At 40.7% G+C, this 22,015-nt stretch overlaps 1 protein-coding gene across 6 annotated transcripts in view; it reads left to right on the top strand.

The window, feature by feature from the left end:
- RNF38 (ring finger protein 38) overlaps positions 1-22,015 on the top strand; it is a 123,847-nt gene that overhangs the window by 49,400 nt on the left and 52,432 nt on the right. For 3 of the 6 annotated variants that reach the window (XM_032860589.1, XM_032860588.1, XM_032860587.1), the window contains exon 2: positions 8,964-9,034. Coding sequence is in view for 3 of the 6 variants with exons in the window: in XM_032860595.1 (XP_032716486.1) it covers positions 14,153-14,155 (3 nt within the window). In the remaining 3 variants the exon portion in view is untranslated. Of the gene's footprint in view, positions 1-8,963; positions 9,035-13,981; positions 14,156-22,015 lie in introns of those variants that run through there. The other 3 variants (XM_032860595.1, XM_032860593.1, XM_032860592.1) reach the window with 1 other exon arrangement.

Raw genomic sequence — 22,015 nt, 5'->3', positions numbered from 1 at the left:
CAATACACTGGATATGTGTATTGGTACGTGGATATGGATACACACAGGAGTGTGTATATTGGTCCGTTTGTTAGAAAACTAGATCTCAAAATTATAAAGAAAGAGAAACTTATATATGTAAAAATAAAATTAAATACAGTGAAAGGATAGAATGTAACTGTAAAAATGAAAATTAAAAGGCAAGAAAAAAGAAAGGAAGAAAAAGGAATATAGACAGATGGATAGAGCAGGGCAATATACTATATCCTGATGTATTTTTTTTTTTTTTAGAAGAAACTACACCTCAAAATTGTAAAGAAAGAAAAACATATGTATACAAAATATAAAAATAAAATACATTGAAAGGGTAGAGTGTAACTCTAAAGATGAAAATTTAAAAAGACTTTAACGAAACAAAACAAAAAAAAGAAAATGAAGGGGGAAAAAAAAAAGAATATGATCATACAGGTGAAGAGAATAGAGCCATACACTAGATTTTGGGTGTATAACTGGTCTGTTAGAAGAACTTGTATCCCAGAATTGTAAAGAAAGAAAAACTTAGATATATAGAAAATTAAATTAAATACAGTGAAAGGATAGACTATAACTATAAAAATGAAAATTTAAAAAAGATTTTAAAAAGTTGATAAAAGAAGAAACTGGTTTAAAAAGGAAAGAGGAAAAAACATTGAGAGACTAAAGAATCATGGGGGGAAAAACATGAATTCTATATGCTATTTTCCCCTAGTGATAGAGTTTTGCAGTTCTCCGTGATCGGTAAGCTTGGTCTTGGCTGGATGTTCTTGCTGATCATCTTGCGGAGGGGCCCGTCGCACTGATTCTCAGGACTGTACCCCGTTGCCAGGGGCCCAGGCTAAGTAATCTGTTCTGGTTTGCTCTATGTGGCTTTTGTTCCCTGAAGGGTTTCCACACAGCTTTAGAAGATGAGAATGAAAATGGCAGCTTCTCAATCTCCAGCCGGGAGGCGAAATCTTGGGGCCCCACTCTTCAGTATGCCCTCAGAGAAAAGTCAGTCACTCCTGTCTCCCTGGTCTCTGTCCATACTCCGTGCTCACCCAGCCTGTGACCAAGTGTTTCTGTCTCACACACAGGACCCCCTGTTGAGTCTTCAACCGCTGTAGACTCCTTTGGTGCACTCCTGCACATCTCCTCCCAGGCTTGCTGGGCCCTTGCTCAAAGAGCAGTCCACCCACTGACCATGCCATGGTTTGTGGTTTATGGCAACCCTGAGCTGGGAGCCCATTTCTGGGCTCGCTGATTGCAGCCCTCTTCCTGCCTCCAATGCCTGGGAACTCTGTTGCACTCAGGTACCCCCAGTCTTCCTGTGACCCTGAGTATCTTTAGACCACACTGTCCCACCTAGGCTTTCGTCCCTGCTTTGCTTCTTGAGTGCCTTTCTGGCAGCTACTTGCCTCACTGGAGCAGTTCTGAGAGTTCTGATTTTGTGCTCTCCTGCCGTATCATTTTCTAGTGCCAGCTGATGGAGGCTCCTTTCCTCTGCAGTTTATCTTCCCATATATCGCCAGGGATTCACTTCTCCACACCTCCTACCTTGCAGAATGTGTGCGCTTTTCTGTTTGTGGAGTTGCAGCTATTTTCTTAGATTGCTAGTTGAGTCCACAGGTGTTCAGAGTGAGGTGATAGCTATCTAGCTGATTTCCTGGGACCAGACGAAACTAAGGTCTCCTACTCCTCTGCCAATTTGGACCTGCCTCAGACCTTCATTTTTATTTTATTTAGTTTTGTCTTTTTGTTCAACTTTTTATATTTTATTTTTGTTCAATTTTTTAAGAGATTTATTTATTTGAGAGGGAGAGAGTGAGAGCACATTAAGAGGGGGGCAGTGGGAGAGGGAGAGAATCTCCAGTGGACTTCCTTCTGAGGGTGGAGTCAACACAGGGCTCAATCCCCTGACCCTGAAATGACCCTGAAATAACGATCTGAGCTGAAACCAAGAGTCTGTTGCTCAACCAACTGAGCCACCCAGGAGCCCCCTTTTTTGTTTCCTTTTGAGAGCATATTTTACTTATTTATTAAAAGAGAGATACTTTATTTTTTATTTTAAACTGTTAGGCTTTGACCTAGTTAGTTCCTTGTTGGCAAATGAATACATTAATAAATTCAAGAGTGTAATTTTTACTTATTTGGGGGGAGGGGCAGAGGTAGAGGGAGAGAGGGAATAATAAGCAAGCTCCATACCCACCTTGTAGCCTGATTCTAGTCTTGATCTCGCAACTCTTGAGATCACGACCTGAGCTGAAATCCAGAGTGGGACACTTAATGGACTGAGCCACCCAGGTGCCCCAAAAGTGCAGTTTTTAAAAATAGCCCTTTCAGCATAAAGTGTTAGATCTGGAAAATTCTTTATGAACAAAAATCTAAACAAGTGCACATTTTACTAATATTTTTATTGAAGTACAGTTGACATACAACGTTGATTTAGTTTCAGGTGTATAATGATTTGACAAGTCTCTGTGCTATGCTCTGCTCACAAGTGTAGCTACCATCTGTCACCATACAATGCTGTTACAATGCCACTAACTATATTCTTTGTGCTGTATTTTTCATCCCTTTGACTTTGAAACTTCTATTTTTTTTTTTAAGATTTTATTTATTCATTTGACAGAGAAATCACAAGTAGGCAGAGAGGCAGAGAGAGAGAAGGGGGGAAGCAGACTCCCTGCTGAGCGGAGAGCCCGATATGGGACTCGATCCCAGGACCCTGAGATTATGACCTGAGCTGAAGGCAGAGGCTTAACCCACTGAGCCACCCAGGCGTCCTGAAACCTCTATTTTAATTAAAACCCTCAAATCTTCATTTCTGAGGTGACAGGCAGCTGGCTATTGAGTCTAGGAAGTTTTAAGAGGAGCCCACTTTATATGTCTGCATTAAATAATGCAAACCCCCATCTCAGATGTATGCACTGAGGAATAATCCTCACAGTGCTCAAAATGCCACACTTTTATTACAACTTAAAGAGCTACCCACCTTTCAAGATAAGTGCATCCTTCACCCAAGTCTGTGTAGTTTGGTTTCGTGGTTTAATGCGTCTTGTTTTTTATGTCCAAATTTCACGGAGTATGCTTATGTCTCAACAGTGTTATTCTGCTGATGTTTATATAAGAAGATTGTTGTATTTCACAAACTCAGTATAACCTCCCCCCTCTCCTCGAAGCAGTGTGTAGAAGAGTCTCACTTACATTCCAGATATCCTTTTTAGAACTTGTCATTTGGAAAATCATGCTGAGTGTCAACAAAGGGGAATCTGAGTTCCAGATAGGCCTGGGACTAAAGCCATTTTACTGCCTACAAAGAACAGTGGTCTTTGGCAGTGTTTTATGTGTATTATATTGTAGTATAATTTGCTGTGTGTGTTTTCTGTGTTTTAATTTCCCCTTTTAGGAAAGGAATTGTGGCGGGAGGTAAGATCAGACAGGTATAGGATAGTCAGGTCATATGGGACCTTGTAGATGTTTAGGTATAAGGGTATAAGGACTTTGGATTTTATTTTGTGTGAGAGAAGGAACCAGAGTTTTCAGAGGAGGAATGACAGGATCTGTCTGAACATTTAAAGGGTCATTCATGCCATTGTATAGAGAACATATTTGGTGCTGGGGGTGGTAAGGAAAGTTCATAGGGAAGGAGTAGAGCTAAGGAAACCGGTTAAACTTTGCTTCAGTCTGCGCTTTAACTTAGGTAGTAGCAGTGGAGAATATATGAAGTAGTTATCTTTCAGGCATATTTTGAAAGTGCCAACAGGATTTGCTAATTGATCAAATGTGGGATATGAGTGAAAGAGAGGAGCTGAGTATGATGCCAAGGGTTTTGGCAGAGTAGCTGGTGAATAGTTTTATCATTTACTGAAACTGGAGGAGGGGTAATTTTGGAGGGGAAGATCCAAGAGCTCAATTTTGAGCGTGTTATGTGTGAGATGCTAGTTGGACATCTAAGTGATACTGAGTAGAAAGGATATAGAAATCTAGATTTCCTTGCCATGGGAGGTGGGGGAGTCAGGGTTTGGGGATATAGCCATGGGACTAGTTGGGATCACAAAAGGAGTAAATATAGATAGAAAAGTGAAGTTGGAGGATTAATCTTTGGAACATTCCATAGAAATTGGGGAGATGAAGAGAATCTAGCAAATAGGACTGAGATGTTGGCAGTCAGTAATGTGGGACGTTTCCATGAAGCCAAGTGAGGAAAAGGGTTTCAAGGAGAGTAGAATCAAGTGAGTCAGTTGCTGTGAATAGATCAAGAAAAATGAGGATTCAGAATTGAGTACTGGATTTTTTTTTTTTTTTTTTTTTTAAGTAGGCTTCACACCCAGTGAGGAGCTCAGTGCAGGGCTTGAACTCAGAACCCTGAGATCAAGAGCTGAGCTGAGATCACGAGTCAGCCACTTAACCAACTGAGCCACCCAGGGCCACCTTGACTAATGGATCTCTGGTAGTGTGGTGGTCTCTGGCAACATGGCAAATAGTGTCTTTGCTTTACATCACTACCTACTTCTGTGGATTAAAGCACTAGCTCACATTCTTGGCGGTTGCTCTGAAACTTCTCTACTTCATTTCAGTGTTTCACCTTTGACCTCTTCATGTTCCCTAGTTCTAAACATTGGGCTTCATACCCTGACTTTAATCTTCATTTCTTTCCTTTTTTTTTTTTTTTTAAGATTTATTGATTTTAGAGAGTGAGTGAGTGTGTGTACTTGTGCGGCTGCGGGAGGGTGGTGAGCAGAGGGAGAGAAACTTAAGCTGACTCCCCACTAAGTGGGAATTCTGATGATGGGCTTGATCCTACAATGCTGAGATCGTGACCTGAACTGAAACCAAGAGTCAGATGATCAACTGACTGATCCACCCAGGTGCCCCTAATCTTCATTTCTTTTCTCTTCCTTCAGGTTCCTACATTTTTTCTGACTCTCCTCAAGATGTTCCATGTCTCTTTTCCCTTACAAAGCTTCTGATGTGGTTTGTTCTCCTGGGCCCAGCAACTTTGCTGGCTGAAGTAGGATTTTTAACTGTTTTTGTTGTGTGTCTTGGACTCCTTTGGTAGTCAGATGAAGTTTATTAGGCCCCTTTCCAGGAGAATATTTTTAATTGCATAAAGTAAAATGCATGAGATTACAAAGAAAATAAGTTATGCTGGAATGTGGTTGTCAAAACAATGAAAGCTAATTTGCAGTAAAAGTACATTTGCCTCTTTATTAATGCATTTAGATAACATATTTTAGCAGTGTTCCTAGTAGCTATCATAAATTCAAAATAGTGGTATGTGTGGAAAAAACCCCACAAAACCTCAGAGTATTGATATGTGTGACATTTCAGTATACGTGCAACAACTATTACATGAAAATATATGTGGTTTTTATTAGCGTTGGAGTCACGAATACTGTCAATACTACTGTGATTTGTTGCTAGATTCATAAGAGAATGAATTTTTTCTATTTGATATTAAGTTAATAATAAAGTTAAAATTTTATTCCCATAAAAGTCTTGGGTCCCAAGTTAAGAACCTAGAGTGAGAACTGTAATGTTGGTATTCGCAGACCGTTGAATGGGCCACCAGGTGGAAGAACAAGCCTTGTCTGCCTGGAAGCATACTGTCACTTTGGCCCCCTGGCCCCTTCTCTGCCTATGGGTGGCAGGGTAGGTTCATGAGCCAGAATAATAATTTTGTAAAATGTCTTTGAAAAGAACCAGAACACTCATTGTAAGCACTGTCACTAATACAGTATGTTTGGTTTATTCTCTACTAGATTCTTTCTCAAGTTTCAAAAATTGGCCCCCTTGTTTTTTCTTTTGCTGCTGTGTACTTCTTTTTCTGATTAGCTTACCCATAGCTGTGTTAAGACCTGTTTTTATTCTTCAGGAATTCAGTTTGAGCAGTCTGTCTACATCTTTGTCTTATGGGGCAGGGGAAGCTGGTAGTTTTGTGCATTCTTTCACTTCTCGGATGCTTCTGTTTTCCAGTAGTAGCAAAGGATTGAGTTCTGATATTCGGGGCCAAAGGTCAAAGAGAAACCCTGCCCATTTTAAAATTGGTTGTATGTTTTCTAACTGTTGAGTAAGTTCTTTTTTTTTTTTTTTTTTTTTAAATTTGGCAGAGAGAGAGCACAAGTAGGCAGAGAGGCAGGCAGAGAGTGGAGGGAAGCAGGCTCCCCGCTGAGCAGAGAGCCTGATGATGCGGGACTCCATCCTAGGACCCTGAGACCATGATGTGAGTCGAAGGCAGAGGCCCAACCTGCTGAGCCACTCAGGCGTCCCAAGTTTTGAGTTCTTAGAATACTTCTAGATACCAGTCCTTTACCAGACATGCATTTTGCAAATATTTTCTTCCAGTTTTGGCTTTTTGTTTGTTTGTTTATTCTCTAAACGTCTTTCATAGAGCAGAAGTTAATTTTAACTAAGTCCATCTTACCAATTTTTTTTTCTTTCATGGATTATGCTTTTGCTGTTGTACCTAAAAACTCATTGTTAAACCTAAGGTCTCTTGGATTTTCTCCTTTGTTATCTTCTCTAAGTTTTATAGTTTTGTGTTTTACATTTAGTTCTGTGATCCATCTTGAGTAATATCTGTAGAAGGTGTTTATTTGTTTGTTTATTTTAAAGATTTGGTTATTTGAGAGCCCACAGGCCAGGGGAAGGGGGTAGAGTGAGGGGGAGAAGCAGACTCCCTGCTGAGCAGGGAGCCAGACATGGGGCTCAGTTCCAGGACCCTGAGATCATGACCTGAGCTGAAGGCAGGAATTTAACTGACTGAGCCACCCAGGTGCCCCTATTTTTAATTTTTTGAGGAGCCCCCGTACTGTTTTCTATAGTGACTGTCCCAACTTGCATTCCTGCCAACAGTGCATGAGGATTTTTTTCCTCACATCCTCACCATTTGTTATTTCTTGAGTTTTTGATCTTAGCCATTCTGACATGATTTTCTTTTTATCAGCACGTAATAATAATATATAATCTACCTTTAAATGAGTCTTAAAAAGTTATTTCAGTAAGTATGAAATAAAAAATGTTTAATATTTTAAAAAAATGTGTCAAAGTTTAGTTGGTAGCATTCTCAGTTGCACATGAAATAGTTGGACATCTGAATTGATGGCATGGTAAATTTAAGGAATATGGTAGGTAGCAGTGGGATATCTTAGGTTTACCAGACTGGTAAAACCACTGTAGGTCTCACTTGGTACCACTTTCTTCAGGAAGATTTAGGACAGAAACTATAAGTAAGATAGTGAGAGTCCAGGAACACCTGGCTGGCTCAGTTGGTAAAGCATGGGACTCTTGATCTTGGCGTTTTGAGTTCAAGCCCCACATTGGGTATAGAGATTACTTAAAAATAAAATCTTAAAAAAAAAAAAATAGTGGGAGTCCTTGCAGTAGTCCATGTAGCAGTTCATATTTTCCAAAGTGCTTTTTTGAAATTTAAATTCCTATTTAAATTTTGGTGCTGTAGAGAACTCCACAGGCATAGTTTCTAGGATCCTCTGCAAGGGACATGCCTTCATTACATGTCACCAGACCCAGAGAAGCTCAAAAACCTGGCTTCCTACTAAGTGTCTGTTGTACTTCTAGTCCAGATGCAGCTTACTAGTTTGGCAATTTCCATCATAAGCAATGTTCCCAAGTCACCTACATGGCATATTGTTTTAATCAGGTTAACAGGGATTATCCCTAAGTCAAATTCTCATGCTTGAGGAGAAGGGATTTTGCTCACCTGAGGTAGATAGTCATGCCTGCTAACCTTTTTTTTTTTTTTTTTGGCCTGCTAACTTTTTTTTTTTTTTTAAATTTTATTTATTTATTTATTTGACAGAGATGACAAGTAGGCGGAGAGGCAGGCAGAGAGAGAGGAGGAAGCAGGCTCCCTGCCGAGCAGAGAGCCCTATGCGGGGCTCGATCCCAGAACCCTGAGATCATGACCTGAGCCGAAGGCAGAGGCTTAACCCACTGAGCCACCCAGTCGCCCCTGGCTTGCTAACTTTTTATTTGTAGTTTTTGTTTTGGCTATCTTTCAAAAGGGTTTTCTTACTCCAAGATTATATTTCAAGTCTGTATTTTCCTTTTTTTCTTTTAGTCTGCACTTTCTTTTAAAACTGACGTCATGTTTTTTTTATATTTGCCTATATCTTTGAGCCACCATTTTCTGTATGGTATGACATAGGAACCAAAACTTTTTCAAATTAGTTGTTTTAATCGTTTCTTGAATAACCATTTGTTTTCCTATTAGTTAGAAATATCGCTATTAAAAGCAGTTATTATTAGGAGATAGTTCTTCAAATTAACAAATATGTCTATTAAAATACATGCTTTTAAGGCACTAACTTATTTGTAATCGTATATGATTGTGTATTAGATTGTATTATCTGTATGCTAAGAATTTATAGGGCAATCTTTTTTCCTCAAAGAAAGTTTGTGTAGTCTGAAGATGGGTATATATCTTTCTTTCTTTCTTTCTTTTTTTTAAGATTTTATTTATTTATTTGAGTGAGAAAGAGAGAGCATGAGAGAGGAGAAGGTCAGAGGGAGAAGCTGACTCCCTGTGGAGCTGAGAGCCCGATGCAGGAATCCATCCCCAGACTTAGGATCATGACCTGAGCTGAAGGCAGTTGCTTAACCACCCAGGCGCCCTCTAGAAAGGTTTGCCTTATTAAAAGCTGTTATGCTGAGTTAGGTGGCCTTTGAAAGCTAAACTGCTCAGTATAGTAGAAAATGGTGAATAAGGAGTTTGAACAACGAGAGCTAGTTTCAGACCCACTTCACTGACTACTACTTTGTTCAAGTCAGCCTCTCTGTTTTGTTTTGCTTAATTAAACTGTGTGAATAATAACCCCTATCCAGCGTACTTCTGAGTATTGTTGAGGATTAGATGGGGTAATAGATATAAAAGCACCTTTAATTGGAAAAACAGTTTAAATGTAAGGACTTATTGCATCTTAACTTTTCCTCCCTTTTTCTTGTAGGTAGTGTTGGTGCTTCTTTTCAGTTCCAGTCCATCCATCACGACCACATTTGTCATGATGACAGTGACAAGGTGAGGTCTGTGTTGATGTCTATCATGGTGAAAATGCATGCTGCCCTTATATTGTTGGATTCATTTGCATAACTGTGGACATAGGGCCAGGAGGGTGTGTACAATGTTGAAATCCAGGGTCTTCCTGGTTTATGTGTCATATTATTAGACTGTTCTAGAATACTTGGGCATAATTTTCAGGTGGTGGGCTGGACTCTTGATAAACTCTTCATTTTTTTTTTTTTAAGATTTTATTTATTTTTATTGGACAGAGAGAAAGAGAGACCACAAGTAGGCAGAGAGGCAGGCAGAGAGAGAGGGAGAAGCAGGCTCCCTGCTGAGCAAAGAGCCTGATGCGGGGCTCGATCCCAGGACCCCGAGATCATGACCTGAGCTGAAGGCAGAGGCTTAACCCACTGAGCCACCCAGGCGCCCTATAAACTCTTCATTTTCTTACCCTTCGTTCCTGTCACTCCGCTTCCTTTTCTTGCACAGATAAGGATTATCTTAGTATATGAACAGGTGCTCCCAACACTGCTAATTATCTCAGGAATTTATGTCTGTTTCTAGTTTGAAATATCTTAGCCATTTCAGTTTGGTTTGTTTTTGTAGTTGATTGTGTTTGGTTATGCTTTCTTCTCATACTTTTTTTCTCTGTATCCAAAACCCAATTTAATGGTGAGGATTGAGAACAGAACCTGTTTGTTTCATGCCAAAGAAACCTGCTTTGGGCCCCCTGTTTTTGGTTTGTTTTTAAAATCAGGTCCAAACCGTTGGTAGTTTTGTTTCATTTTGGTGTTTTGTTTCTTCTGTAAAGAAATCTGATCTTGGGGGCTTTCCAGTACTCATCAGCGCCCTTGATGGCCTAGCCCTTGGAGTAGATACTAATGTGGGCTTGGCGCTTGGAACATCTGGCTGCTGATGTTGGATGGGCTTAAATTTAGTCTTTTCCATCATCAGTTTCCAGTGGCTTCCCTCCCATTTCCTGTGTCTTACATGCAGGAATGTATCACTCCCTTGGTAGTTTTCCCAGGCAGACCAATCCAAGTGATCCTTTTCTCTGCTGTTTTAATCACGATCCTCCTCCCTCATCCTGTTGGAGCTAGATCAAGAAGTTGGTTGGTCATTGGGATTTTCCAAATGGCTTTCTTTGTTCTGTGCATTGATCTCTCTGTCTTTGTGAGTTTTGCTCAGACAGATTTCAGTCTGTTTACAGAGAGAGAGGTATGCTTTTAGCATTCCAGAGTCTCTTTTATTATTATAGTAATCCAGAGGCATGGATTTAACTTTTAACTTATTTTAGAAGCAAGCCACTGAAAGAGATTATACCAGACTATACAGTTGGTGCTGTAAAATTCAGTATACTCTAGATTGTAGATGGGAGCATGGGAAAATGAAAGCTGATGGAGGGAAAGACAGAATCACTTTAGGCCCTTAATATTGCATACATTTGTGCTTTGTAATTGTGAAGATGTTTTTGGGTTAAGTTTTCTTTACCCTGCTTATAATATGCCTTTCTCCGTTTGTTCATTTGTGGTGGTGATGCCAAACTGTGCTCTCTTCTGTCTCTAGGTTCAAGGGTCTGGAGATGAGCTTTCTATCCACCTCTACGAAAAACTTGGCAGCTACTTTAAAGTGTATTTGCTCCTAATTTCTGAATCTTTGTATGACCAATTTTGTGCTTTTAGGAGATGAGATTTTTTCCAAAATATGTGGAGAGAGGGAAGAGAACTTAAGGACTTTGGTCACTTGATCAGCCCAGTTCTCAAAGAATTGTGAGAAACTGCTCTTCCCTTTCCTGCTTGCAGCGTGTATACTAACGATTGTTTCCCAGAGGGAAATGGAGAGAATGGATTTGTCTTTTTTGTTTTTTTTTAAGATTTTATTTATTCATTTGACATAGAGAGAGAGAGATCCCAGGTAGGCAGAGAGGCAGGCAGAGAGAGAGGAAGAAGCAGGCTCCCTGCTGTGCAGAGAGCCCGATGTAGGGCTCGATCCCAGTACCCTGAGATCATGACCTGAGCCGAAGGCAGAGGCTTAACCCGCTGAGCCACCCAGGCGCCCCTGGATTTGTCTTTTGGCTATGTATTTATACTCAACTGGTTCAGTCAAATGTATTGATTGGCATCTATGTGGGTAGGCACTTAGGAAACAGATACCAGAATACAAAACAAAGATTGCTGTTTTTCATGAGTGTACAGTCTAGCTGGCGAGCAGACAATAAAAATAAACAATATGTAAATAATAGACTATGTTAGAATAAGTGCAGTGGATTAAAGAAAATGTACAGCAGAATAAGTGGGATGAGAACCACAAAGAGTTGGATAGTACAGAATGCAGCTTTGAGTGGGATCATCAGGCATTATTCTGGGGAGGAAAACAGTGTGCTTAAAAATCAGATCTTTATGTTTGCCACAGCTGCTGACTTCTTTCTGTAACAAAATGAACCTGCTACCCGATACATACCACTTGAATGGGTGTGCACACATAGACACTCACACATACATTCTCTCACTTTGAGAATTGAAGGGATTATAGGCACAGCCAATTCAACCCTCTTTTTGAAATAAACTTGGAAGCTGTGACCCTACTGGAAGAAATGACCTGTTCAGGAGTCACCCTGTAATTCTGGGTCTAGAATACATCTTCTATCCCCTGTACCATTCATGTAAAATATTTGCTTAGCTATTCTGATTGTACAGACTGTCAAAACACATGTTGATGCCTTGCTTAGTATCCCCGCTTTCAGGCATGATCCATTTCTCAGGTCTTCTGGGAACCAAAGGTGATTTTTCTTGAAAGTTGCCTCAATTTAACTAATCTGTGTGTGACTGGGGATGGAACCAGGGGTGAGATGAATTAAAAATTTTTTAAAAAGACTTTATTTATTTATTTATTTATAAGAGAGAGAGCACAAGCAGGGGAGAAGAAGCAGGCTCCCCGTTGAGCAGAGAGCCAGATTGGGGGTGGGGGTGGAAATCCCAGGGCTCTGGGATCATGACCTGAGCCCCAGGCAGACACTTAACCAGTTGAGCCACCCAGATGTCCCGAGATGTATTAATTTGTAGTCTCAATGGTACACTTTCCCAGAGTGGCCTGGAGCACTCCCAGGAAGGCTGATCACTTGAGACAGGGAAATGGGAGAATTCGTTCTAAATTGGCATGTATGTGAACAGCTACTCAGAGCAGAAGTCTTTTCTAGACAAAACTTTCTTATGCTAGCCTTAAGGTCCATTTGTCATGGAAGAAGGCATCAGTCCAGTTTGTGTACGGATAATGCCATGCAGACTACTTTTAGGGAAGGTAAGAAATGTGTTACTGGTTCTTTCATGATTGTATACTTTCTTTTAATCTTGATCTTTTACATTTTTTAGTTTTGTTTTTTTTTAAAGTTACATGTTGGTTATAAAAAGATATGTGGCTCTACTTTTAACCCCTCTACCCAGAAGTAACAATTGGAATTTAGTAATAACAATAGTAATTGAAGTTATATTTGTATAAAATATCTTTCATTTTTGTTAGTAGTGGCTATTAGTATATTCAGAGTTGTACAACTATCTCCACCATCTAATTTTAGAGCAGTTTTAATATTCCTCACTCAAAAACCCATACCCATTAGCAGTCACTGCCCATTATTCCTTCTGTCAACTCCTGGCAACCACTGATCTTTATGTTTTAATGGGTTTGCCTGTTCTGCACATTTATATGTGGAATCACGTAATATGTGGCCTTTGTGTCTCTGGCTTCTCTCACTTAGCATGATGATTTCAAGATTTGTCTATGTTGTAGCATGAATCAGTCTTCTTTTTTATGGGTGAATAATATTCCATTGTGTACATCTAACACATTTTGTTTATACAGTCACAAGTTGATAGATCTGTTTTCTTATTTGGGTTATTATGAATAACACTGCTAGGAACATTTTTTGTTTAAGTACATTTTTGTTCAGTTGGTCACAGGATATATGTTTACATTTTGAAGATCTACCAAACTGTTTTGCAAAGTGGCTGCACCATTGTGCATTCCAGCACATGCATGAGGGTTCCACTTTATTCACATTTGCATGTTTACATCCAGTACTCTCCAGTAGTCTTTCAAATTGTAGCTGTGGTATACAATGTGCGACATCTCAGTAGTTGTTCATAATGGACATGTTTTAATTTCTGTTTCTCTGATGACTAAGTATGCTGAGGATTTTTTTGTATGCTTATTGGCCATTCCAAATCTTATGGTCAGTTAAAAAAAATGTCAGTTAAAGAGCTCTTTTAGGGGCGCCTGGGTGGCTCAGTGGGTTAGGGCCTCTGCCTTTGGCTCGGGTCTTGATCTGAGGGTCCTGGGATTGAGCCCCACGTGGGGCTCTATGCTCTGCGGGGAGCCTGCTTCCTCCTCTCTCTCTGACTACTTGTGATCTCTGTCAAATAAATGAGTAAAATAAAATCTTTAAAAAAAAGAGCTCTTTTATTTTTGGAGATTTTGTTTATTTTTTTAAGCACAGGGGCAAGAACAATACACAGAGATTTATTTTATAAGAAAACTCACTGTCTGCATTCTCTTCATGGTTAAAACTAAATTGCTCTGATTATCTTTGACTATGTAATTAATGACCCTAAAGTTGATTTGGTATAGAACACTTGTATCTTTCATGATTCTGGGTTTCCTGTGCTCAGCTAGGTAGCTCTTGCTTCGGGTTTTCTCATATGGTTGAAGTCAGATGGGGGCTGAGGCTGGTGTCATATTGAAGTCCTCAATCGCATGTTAGATGGTTGATGCTGGTTGTCAGCTGGTACTTCAACTGGTACCCTTGGCCTGAGCACCTAAATGTAGTGTGGGCTTCCTCACAGCTTGGCAGCTTGATTGCAAGAGTGACTGCAACAAGAGGGCCAGACAGATGCTGTTATGGCCTTTTATGACCTAGCTTAGAAGTCACAAAGCATCACTTCCAGCATAGTCACAGGCCTGCCCAAATTGAAGAGGTGGGAACCTCAGTCTCACCACTGGGGAGTAATGTCAACATAAGAAGAAGAGAATGAAGGGTGGGAGAATTTACTATGTATGGTCATCTTGGGAAATATAATCTGCATACTATATATACTTGAACATCAGTTAAAATGGCTGCATAATGTTCTATCATAAGGATACATGGTAATTTATTTAACCTGCCTTTAATTGTAGAGCTTTAGGTCATTTTAGAAAGCTATTATGCATTTATTCATACAGTGTATATTTATTAAGTGCCTACTATGTGCCAGACACTGTTGAGTCACCAAGATAGAGTGGTGAGAAGATGAGCAAGGAAGGTTCTTGTTCTTCTGGTGCTTATATTTTTGTGAAAAGGGCAGAAAATGAACTGCATATGTAAATCAGTAAATAATCAGATATTCTTAAGTGCTGAACAATTAATTGGCCAGTTGGCTACTCTGGGTGTTAGCGAAGGCCTTTAAGAAGGTGACACTTGGGGCACCTGGTGGCTCAGTTGGTTAAGTGTCTGCCTTCAGCTCAGGTCATGATCTTAGAGTCCTGTGATAGAGCTCTGGTTGGGCTCCCTGCTTAGCGGGGAGTCTGCTTTTCCCTCTCCCCCTCCGCCTTACTTGTGTGTGTGCGCTCTCTCTCGCTCTCTCTTGCTCTCTCTCTCTCTCAAATAAATAAAATCTTAAGAAGAAGAAGAAGAAGGCGACACTTAAGCTAAGTTCCGAATAATAGGAAGGAACAAGTTGTAAAAATTTGGGTCATGAGGGGAGCATCCTAGGGAGAGGGAAGGGCTAGTGCGAAGGCCCTGGGGCTAGAAAGATGTCCAAACAGAAGGAAGGCTGATGTGTACCAGCAAGGTTAATGAGGGTAGAAGGGTATGAGATGAGGCTGAAGAGACAGGCACAGGACAGGTCATGTAGAAAATTTGGTAAGCCAGGGAAGGTTTAGTTTTTGTTCTGCCTGTCACAGGAAGCCTTTGGAAGGTTTTAAGTGAAGGAATGACATGGTCTGGTTTTTATTTTTAAACATTCCTTTTGCTGCTATGATGAGATTTTTTTTCTAACTGTGGTAAAAATACACCTAGAATTTACCATCTTAATCATATTAGGTCTGGTACAGTTCAGTAGTGTTAAGTACATTCACATTTTTGTGCAGCCAATCTCCAGAGCTCTCTTATTTTGTAAATGGACACTCTGTATCCATTAAGTAGTAACCTCTTGTTTTCTCCTGCACAGCCCCTGGCAACTACCATTGTCCTTTCTGTCTATGAATTTGGGTGCTCTATGTACCTCATATAAATGGAGTCATAAAATATTTGTATTTCTTTTTTAAGATTTATTCATTTGAGAGAACGCAGGAGCATGCGCAGGGGGAGGGGCAAAGGGAGAGAATCTCAAGCAGACTCCCCTCACAACCGGGAGATCACTGCTAGAGCTGCAACCAAGAGTACGATGCTCTTCCGACTGAGCCACCCAGGTGCCCCATATTTGTCTTTTTGTGACTGGCTTATTTCACTTAGTGTTGTCAAGTTTCGTTCATGTTGTTGCATGAATGTTGGAATTTCTTTACTTTTTTTTTTAAGATTTTATTTATTTATTTGACAGAGATCACAAGTAGGCAGAGAGGCAGGCAGAGAGAGAGGAGGAAGCAGGCTCCCTGCTGGCAGAGAGCCTGGTACGGGGCTCGATCCCAGGACCCCAGAATCATGACCTGAGCCGAAGGCAGAGGCTTTAACCCACTGAGCCACCAAGGCGCCCCGGAATTTCTTTACTTTTAAAGGCTGAGTAACATTCCATTGTATGTATGCAGCACATTTTATCTATTCTTTCATCCACAAATGGATACTTGGGTTGCTTCCACGTTTTGGCTTTCGTGAATAATGCTACGAGGAACATAGGTGCACAAATCTCTCTTAGAAACTCTGCTTTCAATTCTTTTGCGTATATACCCAGAAGCAGAATTGCTGCATCATTTATATTTTTATGGTTTTGAGGAACTGCTATACTGTTTTCCAAAGTGGCTGCACCAGTTTACATTTCACATCCTTGCCAACATTTGTTATTTTCTGTTGTTACTGTTTTTAATAGTAGCCATCCTGTTGGGTGTGAGGTCATATATCACTGTGGTTTTGATTTGCCTTGTCCTACTGATTAGTGATGCGAAGCATCTTTTCATGTGCTTATTGGTCATTTATCTTCTTTGGAGAAATGTCTGTTCAAGATCTTTGCCTGCCCCCTCCCCCCCTTCAGAGAGAGTACACAAGCAAGTTGTGGGGGTGTGGGAGGCAGAGGGAGAGGGAATCTTAAGCAAGCTCCATGTTCAGTGTGGAGCCCAGTGCCGGGCTCGCATGACCTCAGACAGAGTCAGATGCTCAACCGACTGAGACACCAAGGGGCCCTAACCTTTGCCCATTTTTAAAATGAGTTTTTATTAACTTATAATGTATTATTTCCCCCGGGGTACAGGTCTGTGAATGGTCAGGCTTACACATTTCACAGCACTCACTGGAACACATAACCTCCCCAGAGTCCATAACCCAACCATTCTCTCTCTCCCACCCCCCACCCCCCAGCAACCCTCAGTTTGTTTTGTTAGATTAAGAGTCTTATGGTTTGTCTCCCTCCCGATCCCATCTTTTTTCATTTTTTCCTTCCCTATACCCCAAACCCCCCATCTTGCCTCTCAAATTCCTCATATCAGAGAGATTGGTTTTTGTTTGATTGTAGGAGTTCTTTGTGTGTTCTCTATATAACCCCTTATCAGACAGATGATTTGCAAATACTTTCTCCCATTTTAGAGGTTGCCTTTTTACTCTGTTGGTTGTGTCCTTTGCACAAAAGTTCTTATCTTGGGGGTTGCCTGGGTAGTTCAGTCAGTTAAGCATCTGACTCTTGGTTTTGGCTCAGGTAATGATCTCATGGGTCATGGATTGAGCCCAGCTCAGGCTCCCTGCTCAGCAGAGAGTTGACTTGGGGATTCTCTCCCTCTACCCTTTTCCCTCCTTGGGTGTTCATCTTTTTCTCTTACTGCCTGCGCTTTGATGTCATAGCCAAGAAATTATTGCCAAACCCAATCTCATGAAGGTTTTCCCCTATGTTTTTACCTTTGAAGTTCTATAGTTTTAGTTCTTAAGTTTGGATCCTTCACTCATTTGAGTTAATTTTTGTATGATAGGGTAAGGTAAGAGTTTATTTTGCATTTGGATATCCAGTTTTCCCAACACCAATGCTGAAAAGAGTGTTCTTTTCCCACTGAATTGTCTTGGGACCCTTTTGACCCTTTGGGGCTCGTTTGAGCATGTACACAGGGATTTATTTCTGGGCTCTCTATTCTGTTCAGTTGATCTATGTATCTGTCCTTATGCTGGTACCACAGTGTTTTGATTATTGTGCTATGTAATAAATTTTGAATGATGTATTTCTTGAGCCTGGATTACTAGAGTAGAATTGAATCAAAGGATTCGAACAATTTTTTCAGCCTTTGTCTTTTTTTTTGCATATTTTTTTCACACATATGCATCAGTTTATGCTTCCATATGAGAATGCTTGTCTCACTTCCTTTTCACATTGAAAGCATCCATAATGTCAAGTTACTTTGTGAATGATTGTTGAAAAATGGTTTCTAATTGTTTTAATGAGTATTTCTGTGATTACCACTGAGATTGTAGAACTCTTTATATGTTCATTTGTTCCTTAGTCACTTACTGCTTTTTAAAAAAATTTGTCTTTCACATAATTTTCTCTTCTTTTGGGGTGTTCCTGTTTTCCTATCACTTTGTATAGGAACATTAATCATCTGTCATTCGCAAAAAATGTCCAAGCTTTTAATTTTTTTTTTTTAAACAGATTTTATTTATTTATTTGACAGACAAGTAGGCAGAGAGGCAGGCAGAGACAGAGAGAGAAGGAAGCAGGCTCCCCGCTGAGCTGAGCAGAGAGCCCTATGCGGGGCTCTATCCCAGGATCCTGGGATCATGACCTGAGCGGAAGGCAGAGGCTTTAACACACTGAGCCACCCAGGCGCCCCCCAAGCTTTTAATTTTTAATGAAGTTTTTTCCCCATTCAGAAATTTAAAATTATTTTGGGAGCAAGTCTATTGGTATAGTCCTTGAGAAATGTATTTTATTGCTTAGACTTTTGGGAAATCTGTCTCCAGAATATCTTCAGATATTTCCCTACATTTTCCTAAAGTTTTAGAATTTTGTATTATGCTTTCTGAGCTTATATGATATTATGTGATGCACTGTGTTTTTAAATAGATTCTCTCTGCCTTACTGTGCAAAAGTACTTTGCCATACTGTGGAATATCTGAGGTGATTAAAAATACATTGTAACGATAGGTATTTTGAGATCATTGTTATGTGGCATTCTTATCTTGACTTTGGGTATGTCATTGTCTGCTAAATTTAATTTTTTTTTATAAGACACCGTTATAACAGGAACAAGTAAGCAGAGGAGAGATAAATAAACTTCTGGGGGAGCTTAAATTTTATATTTGCTTTATAAAGGTTGTCCTGCTTTAAGGGTTTTTATTTAAGGTGATCACTTCTGTTTTGTGTGAATCTGCTCAGGTAACGCACTTTCTTCTTTAACGTAAAGTGAGGAAAAGGCCTGTTAAATGTGGCTTGGGCCGGAGGGCAGGGTTTGCAGAGATGTGCCATGTATCACAATGCCTGTGCAAAACCACCCTGGTTAGTTGGTGTCTTCAGTGTATGTCATCAATGGATGCTACCAGGAGGACACTAGCATTTTCAGTGAGCTGGTCACATTTCATGAATGCAGGGTAGAAATCAGTAGCCGGGGGCATCATCTGTGCAGGGTATCAACTATGCAGTCACATGAGCTCCACCAGCATTCCCTGCGGGAAATTCTGTTTTCCATTAAACATGGTGAAAGGTACAAGATAATCTTGTGTTTTGATCTGCTTAGAGAACATTCTCATGTTCCTTTCATCTTGACCAAAGTGAAGGTGCTAGTTGTCTGTGCTTTGCTATTTCTCAGCCAGTGCTTATATTATTATTTATTTATTTTCTTGAAGCACTTACATAAGTATGGTCCATGTTTACTGGCTTTTGGGGTCATATTTTACTTCAGTGTCTAATTCTTAATGATTTGAGTCCTTGTTACTTTCAGCTGCAGGTGACCAGCTTTAGCGGACCTTCCTCTCCAGGTGTTCCTGGGTCGCCATAGGTATCTTTTCTGGTGGCTGCTTGCCCTCCTAGCTAGCCCTTTGACTCAGGACCTGGTGGTCACCAGCTTTTCTAAGTGCTGCTACTCTCACTAGTGTCACTTTGTCTCCAGTTTGGGCTCACTTCCTAGGCTTTTGCATTTAATAAGACCATAGTAAAGGGTCAGGGTTTTAATAGGGAATTAAAACAAAGAGAATTTAAAGCTGGTTATGAAATATGATTGTTCTCTGAGTATCCTGGCCCAAGTTTTGGTTTCAGAGTTGCTTTCCCTAGTCCTTGGCCTACTGCAGAGAATGAGTTAGCCTATCTTTCCTCAGGGGATGCCCGTAAACACTGCTGTTTCCTCTTCAGAGTTGACTGCTATCATTTACTGTTGGGTGGAGTAAAACTTGGCCCAGCTTTTTAGGAGGCAATTTAGTAACATTTCTTGAAATTAAAAAACAAAGGCCCTTTGAAACAGCAATTGCACTGTTAGAAATTTACCTTTATTGGGATGCCTGGGTGGCTCAGTCTTTAAGTCTGCCTTGAGCTCAGGTCATGATCCCAAAACCCTGGAATCGAGCCCCGCCTCAGCAGGAAGCCGGCTCCTCTCTCTCTCATTCCCCCTGCATGTGTTCCCTCTCTCGCTGTCTCTCTCTGTCAAATATATAAGTAAGAAAATCCTTAAAAAAAAAAAAAAGAAAAAAGAAATTTACCTTTATGAACACATTTTCTTTTTTAAAGATTTATTTCTTTATTTGAGAGGGAGAGAGTGAGGGAGAAGCAAACTCCCCTCTGAGCAGGGAGCCTGATGGCGGGACTGGATCCCAGGGCCCTGGGATCGTGACCTGAGCCAAAGGCAGATGCTGAGTCTCCCAGGCGCCCTTGTGGATGTTTTTTCAAACGCAGGCCAAACTGTATATATGTATGAAAATAGTCGTTGGATCTTCATAATACCAGAACACTGAAAAAAACCCTTAAATATAATACTTCATGTCAAAAATAATAAATGGTTGACCCCTAACAATGAAATAACAGGCTTTTGTTAGATCTGTGTGTGGTTAATTCTTTTCATTGCCTTGGTCTGTCCAGTGGATTTTTAAAAACTATAGTAATTAGGCTATGATATGCCCTGAGATTGAGCTGCGGGATCAATTTCGAATGAGAGTCATAGCAATTCCAGTTGTTCCCAAGATGCGCCCTATTTGCCAGCACAGAATGAGCAAGGCGCCTTTAAGCTCTCTGTTTCAGAGGGTGTACATCAAGGCAGGTCATGCTCCGAGTCCGCTCTTTCTCGTTTATACTGCTCCAGAGATTGAATATGCTATAATGTGCGGTGCCTGCTTTGTCTGCACCCTTGCCTCTCCATTTCTGGCTTGATCTCGGTCTCTATTTGTCTTATTTCTGACTCGGCTTATCTTGGGCACTCAGGTTTATTTACTCATCTGTCGTGAACTCTTTCCTCACTGATGGCCTTTCACCTCATTCTGCTTTTTAGCCCCTTCTCACCTTCACTGCCTAAAGAACTGTCACTAAGAGCTGCACCTTCACTGCACTAAGAACTGTTCAGTCCCTGGTGTATCTTACGTATACTGTGGGAACAGCAGTCTGCCCACTCCTCCATCCCAAAACTGGCTATATTGGGGGAGGCTTTCAGTAGATGTGGGTTTGGGTGCACCTCTTTCTGGTCCTCTCTCTCTCTTTTTTTTTTTTTTTTTTTAAAGATTTTGTTTATTTGACAGAGAGGGATCACACGTAGGCAGAGAGGCAGGCAGAGAGAGAGAGGAAGGGAAGCAGGCACCTTGCTGAGCAGAGAGCCCGATGAGGGGCTCGATCCCAGGACCCTGGGATCATGACCCGAGCCGAAGGCAGAAGCTTAACCCACTGATCCACCCAGGCGCGCTCTCTCTGGTCTTTGACAGCTGCTGATTATTAACCTTTTCAGTCTGACAGGTGGTAACACTTATGGGTAAAAAGTGCTTATGCTGATGTTTTGCATTAGATCACATCTGTTTGTGAATATAGATAATGTGTAGCCTGAAGAGTGCTAGGCCACTACACCTTTCCACTATGTAGCTTCATCTTATTAGATCCTTTTAGCTGGTTTTAGTGGAAAGATGGAAACTGTGAGGGAGGAGGGTGAGCAGAGCTAGCTTTAGGAAATTTTGAAATTTGTCTCCTCATTCCTCTCTTACTACCAGTTCTACTTGTGTGTCTCATTTCTTCCTGGGAATTTGTCCGTTGAGAAAAACATAGGATATACCACTGCTATGAAATGTCACGTATCATTAATTGAACTATTGAGTGCTTGCCAGGTACTAGAACCCTTGCCAGAATCAGTGAGACTTAGTCCGTGGCTCCAGGGAGTTCACTCTCTAAAGGGCAAAAGACTCAAGTAAATACATATTTACATGGCAGGGTGATTAATGTTATGTTAGAACACAGAATACAGGCCACTAACTCAGCAGTGGTGGTTGGGGTTGGAGTGACATTACAGTCAGGAGACTTGGCATTGGATATGATGACAGCACAGCCCTATTCCTGACAGTGTTAACAGTGGGAAACTGCCTCTTCATTATAAAGGTCATGGACTCCCAGCAGGAAGGCCATTCTCTACCCAGCACCTTTTTTGGCAGGTCCCAAAAGTGTATAGCATTTTTTTTTCCCCTCTGTGTTTGTGGTTCTTCAGCATCTGGACAAGTGATTCTTTATCTGCAGCTCTTCATTCATGTGTTACAGCATTTTAAAATAAGAGATGCCTTTCCTTCCTTTTTTGTGTATCCTCTACCAGCCAGTATTCTTCCACTGCAGACATCAGTGATAACAAACAAAAGAAAGATGGGACCTGCTCTTGAGGGGCTTACAG

This window comes from Lontra canadensis, unplaced genomic scaffold (assembly GCF_010015895.1).
Source record: "Lontra canadensis isolate GAN:19392208 unplaced genomic scaffold, GSC_riverotter_1.0 scaffold19, whole genome shotgun sequence".
Classification (NCBI taxonomy): domain Eukaryota; kingdom Metazoa; phylum Chordata; class Mammalia; order Carnivora; family Mustelidae; genus Lontra; species Lontra canadensis.
This window is presented reverse-complemented; position numbering and strand designations above follow the sequence as displayed.